Source organism: Anabrus simplex, chromosome 9 (assembly GCF_040414725.1).
Source record: "Anabrus simplex isolate iqAnaSimp1 chromosome 9, ASM4041472v1, whole genome shotgun sequence".
NCBI lineage: Eukaryota > Metazoa > Arthropoda > Insecta > Orthoptera > Tettigoniidae > Anabrus > Anabrus simplex.
This window is the reverse complement of record NC_090273.1, coordinates 46,523,579-46,535,999: the sequence shown is the minus strand read 5'-3', so window position 1 is coordinate 46,535,999 and position 12,421 is coordinate 46,523,579. Positions and strand designations below refer to the sequence as shown.

Genomic DNA, 12,421 nt, shown 5'->3' with positions numbered 1-12,421 from the left:
GGTAATAGTTAATAATACAAGGAATATATATAATAAGAGGTTTTTAACAAAGAATAAAGTATAAATGGGGTGTTGTAAAAATTATAATCATGGAAATCAGTAAGTTCTTGTATTGAAATGAAATATGGCTTAGGAAGAGGGCTTAAGGTGGGGCTGAAGGGTGCGGGAGAAAGTGTAATTGTCTTGGAAAAGTACCTTTGATTAAATTTAGGATTGAGTTTAGGTTGGCTGCATTATTGTTTCTGAGGAAAGTGATAAATAGATCGAAGAGTATGTTGGGTTTCTCTGAGATTTCATTGAGATTGTGACTGGCATTAAAGTATTGGTCTAGGTGTATGTAGTAATTTTCCATTATGTTCAGTAAAGGGCCCTTGTTTGCTAATACGAGGATGTCCATGTCTTGTTCAATATTGGTGAAATTATGGTTATAATCTTGCATGTGTTGGCCGATGGCTGAAAACTTGTTGTATTTTATTGCGTTAAAATAGCCTTCAAAACCAACAATAAGAACATGAATGTTTTATACAATACTTCACACATCAACAAGACCAGCAGTTTTTTAAAATCAGGAGTTTATAGGATCAAATGTACCACCTGTAAAAAAACCTACATCGGGCAAACCGGGAGAAACTTCATTATCAGATACCACGAGCACACTAACGCAATAAAATACAACAAGTTTTCAGCCATCGGCCAACACATGCAAGATTATAACCATAATTTCACCAATATTGAACAAGACATGGACATCCTCGTATTAGCAAACAAGGGCCCTTTACTGAACATAATGGAAAATTACTACATACACCTAGACCAATACTTTAATGCCAGTCACAATCTCAATGAAATCTCAGAGAAACCCAACATACTCTTCGATCTATTTATCACTTTCCTCAGAAACAATAATGCAGCCAACCTAAACTCAATCCTAAATTTAATCAAAGGTACTTTTCCAAGACAATTACACTTTCTCCCGCACCCTTCAGCCCCACCTTAAGCCCTCTTCCTAAGCCATATTTCATTTCAATACAAGAACTTACTGATTTCCATGATTATAATTTTTACAACACCCCATTTATACTTTATTCTTTGTTAAAAACCTCTTATTATATATATTCCTTGTATTATTAACTATTACCATAACATCTCATTTCACTTGTTATTCTTTAAAATAATATTGTCTTAGGATTTCGCCACAAATGATCTTTGCTCCAATACGGCTGATGATGACCCCTAGATGGGTCGAAACTAGTACCGTATAATTTTGTAATCTTGTGAATATATTGTATTGAAAAGGTGGAAACATTTAAGTTATTATTATTGTTACTTCCAATTCCTAGCCCTTTCCTATCCCATCATCGCCATAAGACCTATCTGTGCGACGTAAAGCCACTGGCAAAAAAAAAAATTCACAATGTATCCCTTTACAATATGGTCTGGTAGACATTTATGTTACTTTTCTGTCTGTAGATGTCGCTGCATTGTTTACTTTTGCAGTTATTATGAACTGTTCATTGACAAACTAATGGCTGATAATCCCATTATTTTGGTCCTTAAAGAAACGGACTCCTCCAGTCACCTATAGAAACTAATTAATCAATCAGTCACTAGGATTTTAATCATATCATCAATTTACTACTTATGAGATACACGTTAGAACATTAGAAGCTTCAAAATATTTTGCCCAATTCCTTATATTCTTTTCTATTTACTAAATGTATGAGTGCAATTTATAATGACTGCATAATGAAAATAATCATATTTCTTTATTTGTCCTAGATTGCTGAAGCTCATGCGGAAGGCAGTAAACACGGGTGGAATTTGGACAGAACTAAAATTTTTGCCTATACGGATATATTTATTCAGCGCTGCAAGGACATTGCTGATGTTTTTAATGCCATGACAGTATTTGCCAGGTAAGCTAGGGGAAATATTTTCAGGAATGGACAGTGTTTTCCAGTAAACCAGAACCTAACCAGTCACTATCAGTAATTTTGTCACTAATATTACAAACCCTCTCTATCACTAATTTTAACACTGACAGTAATAAGTATTAAAGTCACTGTGTGGCCTAACGAAAATCCATCATGAACCAGACCCTAACTTGTTTAACTACCAATGTGGGTCATTAGGTGGGGGCCATGCTCCCCCACCCCTCCCTGTAGAGGCAATATGACCAACAGTAATGTTTGTCCACATCATGGCCACACCGTGATTAAATAACTAACACATTTGTTATATTGGCAACTGAGCTCAATAGCTGAAGTCATTTAAGTTCGGCCAGTATCCAGTATTTTGGAGATAGTGGGTTCGAACCCCACTGTTTACAGCCCTGAAGATAGTTTTCTGTGATTTGCCATTTTCACACCAGGCAAATGCTGGGGCTGTACCTTAATTAAGGCCATGGCCACTTCCTTCCCACTCCTAGCCCCTTCCTGTCCCGTCGTAGCCATAAGACCTATCTGTGTCGGTGCGACGTAAAAGCAACTTGAAAAAAAAATGTTATATTGACTTTCATGTAGAACTGTCATCCATCAGCATGCCGGTTGGAGAACAGCAAAGTGAGAGGGAAGTTGGCATGACATCACTGTGTTAAAACTACTCGTGGTAGGTTAGCATGATTATGCTTTTTTTAAAAAATAATTATTTCAGTGCTTCCTTGATTCCAAGGTTGCCTTTCAAGAAAAATTCAAACAAGGCTCATGGTGCTACAGTCCTGATGGGTACCGGGTGAGTTGTCTGTGCGGTTAGGGCCGAGCAGCTGTGAGCTTGCATGTGGGAGATAGTGGGTTCGAACCCCACTGTCGACAGCCCTGAAGATGGTTTTCTGTGGTTTCCCATTTTCACTCCAAGCAAATGCTGGGGTGCTGGGGCTCTACCTTAATTAAGGCCACAGCCGCTTCCCTCCCACTCCTACGCCTTTCCTATTTCATCGCCATGATAAGACCTGTCTGTGTCAGTGCAACATAAAATAAAAAATAAAAAAGTCCTGATGGGCCTTGGCCTACCAAGTGGCTGCTGCTCAGTCCAAAGGCCTACAGACTATGAGGTGACGCGTGGTCAGCAAAAGTAATTCTCTCAGCCATTATTCTCAGCTATCTAGACTCGTGCTTCTATCTCATCATAAGATACCTCCTCAGTTATTCTCACATAGGCTGGATGGACTTCGAACTAGCTCTCAGATCCAGATAAATATCATCGACGATCCGGGAATTGAACCCTGGGCTTCTGGAAAGAGGCAGGCTCATTACCACTTGACTGCAGGGCTAATTATCAAGCAAAGCCTACCAAAAATGAAATATTTAACCATAGGCACATAGATTGATACGCAAGAAAGAAGTGGAGAAAACATTTATGTATAATTTAACCATATTGCAAGGAATGTACAGGTGGTTGTGCAAGAAGGTGATTGATCATTTAAGGGCAGCTATGAAAATGTTCCTTACGACGGTGCTGAAAATCCAGAAATCACTGAAGATATTAGTAAAGGAACATTTTCTCTAATACATCTTTTTATATATATATAGGATGTCCTGGTAGGAAGAGGTCATATGTTCAGGGGTCATTCTAAAGTGAAAACATATGAACATATGCTTTATTTTCAATAGTTTTGTGATATACAGATCGTATTTTGTAATTGTTGTCAATTTCCCTTCGCAACTTATTCTCAAGAATACCTCCACCAAGTTCAGGGCAATTTTGCAGCTCTTGCAGACAGATGCTGTGTTACTAATTGGAGATGATGTCTCTCTCCTTTAATGTGCTCACAAGCATTTAAAATGCGAGCAAGCAAGCCCTCCCTTGTTTGCACTTTTTTCCTTTAGACTTCATTCTTTAACCAATCCAGTGTCCTATGTTCAGGTGATCTTGGTTTTCATGCAACCTCACATCTGGGACTGATACAATGTCCAGAATAAAGTAGATAGAGATACTGTACCACTGGTCGTGCGGAAGTATACATTCCAACCCTTGTAGCCAAGGGATATCCTTCAAGTTCATTAAACATATCTTAGGACAATTACACAATACAGTCGGTATCTCAGAAACTATTGAAAATAAAGCATATCCTCGTATAATGTTTTCGCTTTAGAACGACCAATACTATCACCTCCTAATGTATGGCCCCTTCCTCCCGGGACGCCCTGTATAGAAAGATGGAAAGGAACACATGATAGGATAAACACAATGATGAAAGAGGAGACAAAAAGATGAGAAAACTGTCCATAACTTCATAGACTGCTAACATCAAATGGATTTTTCCCTCATCAATCCCAGTTTTTCTACTCCAGTTCATCTTAGCCCCCAACAAGCTCATTTCTGCTTCCCAGCTTCATCAGGATGGTGGGCATCAACACTCACACAGGGATTATCTTGGCAGATCATTGTTCTTGATTTAGAAAGTTTTGGATAAGATTAAAGCTGAACTAAGACAGGAAAAGGGAAGGGATAAATAGGTAAATATTAATGTTGGTAGTGAAATACCAGGAATATAGGGCAAACAGAGAAAGCTAGGAGGAATGCAGCAGGTCAATATTAGTTAAGGAAAGGAATAAATCAAGCCTTAAATAGAGAGATAGGAACATGAAAAGGAACACTTCTTTCTGTAGCTTCTTCCTACACTCACCTCTTATTGTGCTTGTCCTATCAAAGCTTGATCTTCTAGTGCCAAGAAAATGTTTGATCTCTAAAATTAACTCTATTTCCTCTGGCTTGTACTTTTCCTTTAATAAGGGTTGTTAATTTGTAAGTGGTGTTATTCTTGACACTTTTCCAGAAGGCAGTCTCAAATAAAATATGAAGGCTCTCATACTGACTTGTAGAAATTTTTTATTTGATCCATAAATTTACCTCTGTTTCTTCTGTCTTATAATTTTCCTTAGTTTGTAAGTGTAAAATTGAAGGACGATGATCTGTGGGGAGATGGAGAAATTTTTGGCTTAAAGACTTGTGCTGCTGGTATGGATGAATTTCTATTAAATCTTTCAAGTTGCTGTTCCACGAGTTATCATAATCAATTGGATCACCAACATTCGTTGGGAGATGGCATATGAATTACAGTACTTGTTCTTATCAACGTAATTTTATAAACCATAGTGCAAAATATGTTTGAATATCAGCAGAGCAGTAGACCTACTTTTTGGCTCAAACCTGAGATAATGAAATTTTTTTCCTACAAAAGTGTGGAAAGGCAGTGTTTCTGTCAGGAAAACCACACTTGTTTTCCACACTTCTAAACGAATGTATCAGTAATAGACTACTGTAACCATAACAACCAACCTGACCAAGCGAGATGGCTATGTGGTTTGGTTCACCTGGCTGTTAGCTACCATTCACAAGATAAGGGGTTCAGACTTCTTGAATATGGTTTTCGATAGTTTCCCCATTTTCATACCACTCAAATGCTATGGTTGTGTCTTAATTAAAGGCACAGTTGTTTCCTTCCCAGTCCTAGCCTTCTCTATTCCATCATCGCCATAAGACCTGCCTTTGTTAGTGCAGTGTAAAAAAATTCGCAGATTCGGAATTATTTGATAGGATAGTCAGCTATGTGGGAAACGACAGGGAAAGAAATGTGATTGTAGCAGGAGATCTGAATTTGCCAGATGTCAATTTGGAAGGAAATGTGAACCACAGGAAGCATGACCAACAAATGGCAAATAAGTTAATATGGGAAGGACAGCTGATTCAGAAAGTGATGGAACCAACCAGAGGGAAAAATATCCTGGATGTGGTGCTGATAAAACCAGATGAGCTCTATAGGAAAACTGAAGTAATAGATGGTATTAGTGATCATGAAGCTGTTTTTGAGGTAGTTAAAAATAAATGTGATAGAAAAAAAGGTCTTAAAAGTAGGACTATTAGGCAGTACCATATGGCTGATAAAGCAGGCATGAGGCAGTTTCTAAAAAGTAACTATGATCGGTGGAAATTGGTAAATAAAAATGTAAACAGACTCTTGGGATGGGTTTAAAGAAATTGTTGAAGAATGCGAAAACAGATTTGTACCTTTAAGGGTGGTAAAGAATGGTAAAGACCCACCTTATTATAATAGAGAAATAAAGAGACTAAGAAGGAGGTGCAGACTGGAAAGAAATAGAGTTAGAAATGGCTGTGGAAGTAAGGAGAAATTGAAGGAACTTACTAGAAAACTTAATCTAGCAAAGAAGGCAGCTAAACATTCCAGGAATAATTAATGAACAAGGGGAGTGTGTATGTGAGGATCTTCAAAAGGCAGAAGTATTCAGTCAGCAGTATGTAAAGATTGTTGGTTACAAGGATAATGTCGAGATAGAGGAGGAGACTAAGGCCAAAGAAGTAATAAAATTTGCATATGATAACAATGACATTTACAATAAGATACAAAAGTTGAAAACTAGAAAAGCGGCTGGAATTGATCAGATTTCTGGGGATATACTAAAGACAATGGGTTGGGATATAGTACCATATCTGTAGTACTTATTTGATTATTGTTTGGTCGGAGGAGCTATACCAGATGAATGGAGAGTTGCTATTGTAGCCCCTGTGTATAAAGGAAAGGGTGATAGACATAAAGCTGAAAATTACAGGCCAGTAAGTTTGACATGCATTGTATGTAAGCTTTGGGAAGGCATTCTTTCTGATTATATTAGACATGTTTGTGAAATTAATAACTGGTTCGATAGAAGGCAATTCGGTTTTAGGAAATGTTATTCCACTGAAGCTCAACTTGTAGGGTTCCAGCAAGATATAGCAGATATCTTGGATTCTGGAGGTCAAATGGACTGTATCGCGATTGACCTGTATAAAGCATTTGATAGGGTGGATCATGGGAGACTACTGGCAAAAATGAGTGCAATTGGACTAGACAAAAGAGTGACTGAATGGGATGTTATATTTCTAGAAAATAGATCTCAGAGAATTAGAGTAGGTGAAGCTTTATCTGACCCTGTCATAATTAAGAGAGGAATTCCTCAAGGCAGTATTATTGGACCTTTATGTTTTCTTATATATATAAATGATATGAGTAAAGGAGTGGAATCGGAGGTAAGGTTTTTTGCGGATGATGTTATTCTCTATAGAGTGATAAATAAGTTACATGATTGTGAGCAACTGCAACGTGACCTCGAAAATGTGAAATGGACAGCAGGCAATGGTATGTTGATAAACGGGGTTAAAAGTCAGGTTATGAGTTTCACAAATAGTTTTAATTATTGTGTTGATGGGGTGAAAGTTCCTTTTGGGGATCATTGTAAGTATCTAGGTGTTAATATAAGGAAAGATCTTCATTGGGGTAATCACATAAATGGGATTGTAAATAAAGGGTACAGATCTATGCACATGGTTATGAGGGTGTTTTGGGGGTTGTAGTAAGGACGTAAAGGAGAGGGCATATAAGTCTCTGGTAAGACCCCAACTAAGGTATGGTTCCAGTGTATGGGACCCTCACCAGGATTACCTGATTCAAGAACTGGAAAAAATCCAAAGAAAAGCAGCTCGATTTGTTCTGAGTGATTTCCGACAAAAGAGTAGCGTTACAAAAATGTTGCAAATTTTGGGTTGGGAAGAATTGAGAGAAAGAAGAAGAGTTGCTCGACTAAGTGGTATGTCATAATCTATTAGCTTCATTTCCGTATTGATTGCTACTACAACATAAAAATAATTTAGAAGCCTCCGCCTTATCAATACAATATTTATTTGCTATAATGCCCTAAACAAAATACCCCAGGAACAACAGGATGAAATTAGATATGAAATTTAAAAAAACATTACCACAATATATTAATAGAATCAGTAAAGAGAACAACAAGCAAGACACCTTGAACCACATACAACTCAAAAAGCTCAAAAACAAAATTCAACAAAATAATTTATTAATAACTAAAGCAGACAAAGGTAACACAACAGTTATCATGGATAAAGATGAATACATAACTAAAACCAAAACTTGCTTCCAAGATGAAACCTTCCAAACTAAAAACAAAGATCCCACCAATAGCATTCAAAAAAACCTAAAAATTTTACTGAAAAACACCCACTTCCTTTTAAATGAACAGGAAACTACAAAACTAATCACAATGAACCCAGGACTACCAACTGCTAAAGCATACCCAAAAATTCATAAAGATAATTTCCCATGAGGCCTATAATAAACTATAGACCAAGTCCCACCTATAAATTATCACAATTCATTCAAAGATTTCTTAAAAAACATTATGTGTTCCAAGCCAAGAAAACCATAAAAAACTCAATAGAATTCTGCAACATTACCAAAAACATAAAAATAGAACAGCACCATAGATTAACATCGTATGACATAATAAATATGTACCCCAACATACCTACACAAAAAACCATAAAAATCATAGAATCCAATCTCAAAAATCATAGCAAGCTCAGTAAGTTAGAAATAGAGGAATTCATAAAATTATTACACTTTGCCATCAACAATAATTACTTTAAATTTCACGATACTATATACCATCAAAAAGGATTACCCATGTTTTCTCATTCCCTTGTTTCTTAGGTTAACGCAGTTTTTAGTATCAATTATTATTTCAAATTAACACCTGTTTCACTGAATTTTGTCACAATAAGTTGTTTTTTGCTCTGCATATTGATGTAAATATTGTATATTTGTGCTATTTTGTTTCCGTCTAGGCTCTCTTTTGTTTGTTTTTTCATTTGCGCTTTCATTATGTTTTTTAGCATTTTTTCAACTCATATTATGTAAATTATTCCAACCCCCCTAATTTTTTCACTGAAGATGGCTCAAACGAGCCGAAACATGTCTGAACTTGTTTACTCCGTCTAATGACGGAATATATGATGTATTGAATAGGAGGATACTTTCATTTTTCGCCATTGTAAAGATAGGGAATCTGCCACCTGGGCAACTGCCCTAAATGCAGATCAGTATTGATTGAATAGCAAAAAATAAACACACCTTTCCAGAAGGTAATGTCTGAAATAAAATATGAAGGCTGAATAATGACTTGTTGAACATTTTTGTTTGATCTGTAAAATTAGGTCATTTTCATAGAAGAAATAGGATGTTATCACAATCACAGAATTTACCATTGCAAAACTTGAATGACTGGAGCACTTATTTTGCAGCAGATTTCTTTCCTTCTACCCATATGCTATATTGCCATGTACTATTCAACCATTTATAAATGTCCTTTCTTTTTATTACTTTGATGTTTATTTTATCTCTATAGTATTTAGTTTTCCTGTTTCATATGTTGCAGGATAAATGAAGAAGAAGAAATAGAAAAGCCACAGTTTGGTGGCTGTGATGGATTAGAAATAGAGAAGATGATTGATGCTATAGAGAACAGCTTTATGGATGAGCTAGCTGGTATCAAAAAGAATCATAGCAGAATATTTGACATATATGATTCAGATTGGAATGAGCAGATGTCACAGTGAGAATGTCTTCCTTTTATTGCTATTTTTTAAAACTTCAATCAATTTTAACTCTTTAGACAAACCAAAAGAAGCTATATATATATATATATACCTGTAGATATTTTATACCTAAAATTTGGTGAGATCCCTCAAGGTTCGGTCTGGAAATTTTTCAGCATGTGGATGGAACTTTGCTCAGGATAACCAATGATTACAGCCCTCCGTGGTAGTTTTAGACCTAAATTTTTACCGGTCATTTGCAAATTCCATACCATGAGTTAGTTAAATTAATTAATTAATTCTGTATATATCAATAGTAATACCTCTCCGTTTATTTTTCGCAGTCCAACCATATGTAAGGATGTAAGTGGCATCATGCTGTAATTGATGGCCTGCCTTGGTGAGTCTTATGTTTTGGGCATGGTGACTTGCTTGCTGTAGGCTCATTCCGGTCTCTTCCTCGATTTGATTTATTGATCACAATGGTGCATGTCCTCTGGGTCTTTGGTCATCAACTTTACTCTCTATGATGAAACTTTTCATTACCTCAAGGCCTCCTTGCAATCGACCAAGGTTCTCAAGTCATTTTTGCTGATAAGGGTTGACGGTACTTTTCTGCCATTTTGGGATTGATTCATTAGTTCTGTGTGCCATCTAAGGTTTCCAGAGTAATCTCCTATAGCACCACATTTGTAGTCCCTGGTGATCAGTCATCTTTAACATCCCAAGTTTCTGCTACATGGATCTCAATAGGGAAGATCGGAATTCATACAAGAATGAGTTTCGTCTTGGTAGTGACAGACGTGTTCTTCCAAATGTAAGTTTTTCCGTTGAATTCCTACCTAACAGAATGTGCCTAAGAGTCTCATACTCACAGTCTTCAGAATTATGATAGTGACAACAGATCTCAGGTACTTCAAACAATTGTCAACGAACTCATTGCTATTGGCTATTCTTGTGGTGTCACGTCTGTTGTTACTTAGTGTTGATAAACTTAACCGTAATAGGTATTTTATTGGTCCTGTATTGACTTGTCTAAATCTATTAAAGAAACTATTTAAAATAGTTTATGTTTTGTCCATCTTGCCAATACACTTTTAATGATTGAATGGTTGAGTGATGTCAAATTCTTGATTTCACTGATAAAGGGAATGGATATTGTTCCTGAAACGTGTATGATAAAATAAATAATTTTTCACTCATTAAAAGTGTATTGAAAAGGTGGACCCAAAATAATCTATGTTAAATAGTTTCTTGAATAGATTTGTTGTTATTTAGATGGTTTACAATTATTACTTTGGTCTTTGTATTGCTGACTTCAAAACCATATGATCTGCTCTGTTCATCTAGACTCCACATGATAGTTCATGTTCATCTCTTGCAATTTTCAAAGTGTCATCTGTGTATCTGAGATTGTTGATTTTCCTGCCATCTACAATACCATCATTACAGTCTTCAGGTACTTCCCTCATGATGTATTCACTGTATATGGGGAAAGAATATAACCTTGCCTCACTCCAGTTGCAGTCGAAAAGATGTCTGTCTGAGGGGTTGTTATTCACTCTTACTGTCGCTGTGTTCTTAGAGTATTGTTAGATCAGGTATATTACGAGCCTTATCATTCCATCTTATTGACAATAGTCTAGAGCTTTGATCAGTTTGCGTTATCAAAAGCTTTCTTACAGTTCACGAAGCACAAGAACATCTTGGTGTTGTTCTTTCTGGTCTTTCTATGAATTGTTGGATGTTTAGGATCTGTTCAAGAGTTTCTTTGCCTCAGACAAGTCCAGTCTGTTTATCTGAAATTTGTGGAAGGAGAAAGATCTTCAGCCTCTTGTTCAGTATCCTGAGTATGACTTTGTTAATGTCAGAGATGAGGGCTATCATCCAATAGTTTGCACAATCCTGTGGAGAACCTTTCATGAACAGTGGTATGAAGATGGAGTGGCAACAATGGTCCATCCATTTTCTAGATGTCTGTATCTTCTGGCACAATCTACTGTATGCCGATTGCTGACACTGAGTTTATCTACGTTCTTCTGGATTTCAGCAGTGATTCCTTCTTGGCCACATGTTTTCTGATTCTGTAGCCTTTTGACAGCATGTTTTACTTCTCCCCTAACGATTACTGCTTCGAGGCCTACTAAATGCTGTTACCATGACACAGGCTATAGGTCATCATCAAACAGCCTGATGAAAATAAAATGGCGTATGGCTTTTAGTGGCAGGAGTGTCCAAGGACAAGTTCAGCTAACCAGGCGCAGGTTTTTTAATTGACGCCCATAGGTAACCTGCGCGTCATGATGAGGATGAAATGATGATGAAGACGACACATACACTCAGCCCCCATGCCAATTATGGTTCAAATTCCCAACCCTGCCAGGAATTGAACACTCGACCGCTGTGACCAATGGCCTGCATGCTAACCATTTAGCCATGGAGCCTGATGCAGCCATACTTTAGCAATGCCTGTAGCATTTGTCGTGCAAATGTAAACTCGTGTCCTCATACCAAGGTGGTGGAGTTCGGCACATCCCCCATTGGAGGTGAGCTGCATGTACCATTTCAACCACATACCAGTCCTCCTGCCATTCTTAAATTTCTGGCAGTACTGGGAATCGAACCCGGGCCCCCGAGGACAGCAGCTAACAACACTAACTCTTACGCTACAGAGGTGGACATTTGTCATGATATTCCATTGATCATCTTCAATCATCCGAGTTTTTGGTATGAACTCTCATTTCTTCATTCTTTTAGATCTGTCAAAAAGAACATGCATTATATTGTATTCAAATCTTATCTTTTTTAATTATTCTTCTTCTCTTCTTTTGCTTTTATGGCCTCGTTGGACCACTTCAGTCAATTCTATTCTGTTTATCTTCTTTGATAGCTTTTCTTTGCAAATTGCCCAGTAGCTTTTTATTCGTTCTAATCTTTTCTGTTGTTCCTCATCTGTAAATACCCTTTCATTGTATATCATTTGTCTATTTTTGGTTTAAATCTTATTTTTATGTTTTTCAGTTTTTTAATTTTG

The 12,421-nt window shown here is 36.9% G+C and overlaps 1 protein-coding gene across 1 annotated transcript in view; it reads left to right on the top strand.

The window, feature by feature from the left end:
- Window positions 1-12,421, top strand: part of kl-2 (dynein heavy chain 2, axonemal kl-2) — a 638,176-nt gene that overhangs the window by 15,788 nt on the left and 609,967 nt on the right. Inside the window, exons 4-5 of the mRNA XM_068229141.1 lie at window positions 1,780-1,916; window positions 9,228-9,404. Of these exons, the coding sequence (XP_068085242.1) occupies window positions 1,780-1,916; window positions 9,228-9,404 (314 nt within the window). The remainder of the gene's footprint in view (window positions 1-1,779; window positions 1,917-9,227; window positions 9,405-12,421) is intronic.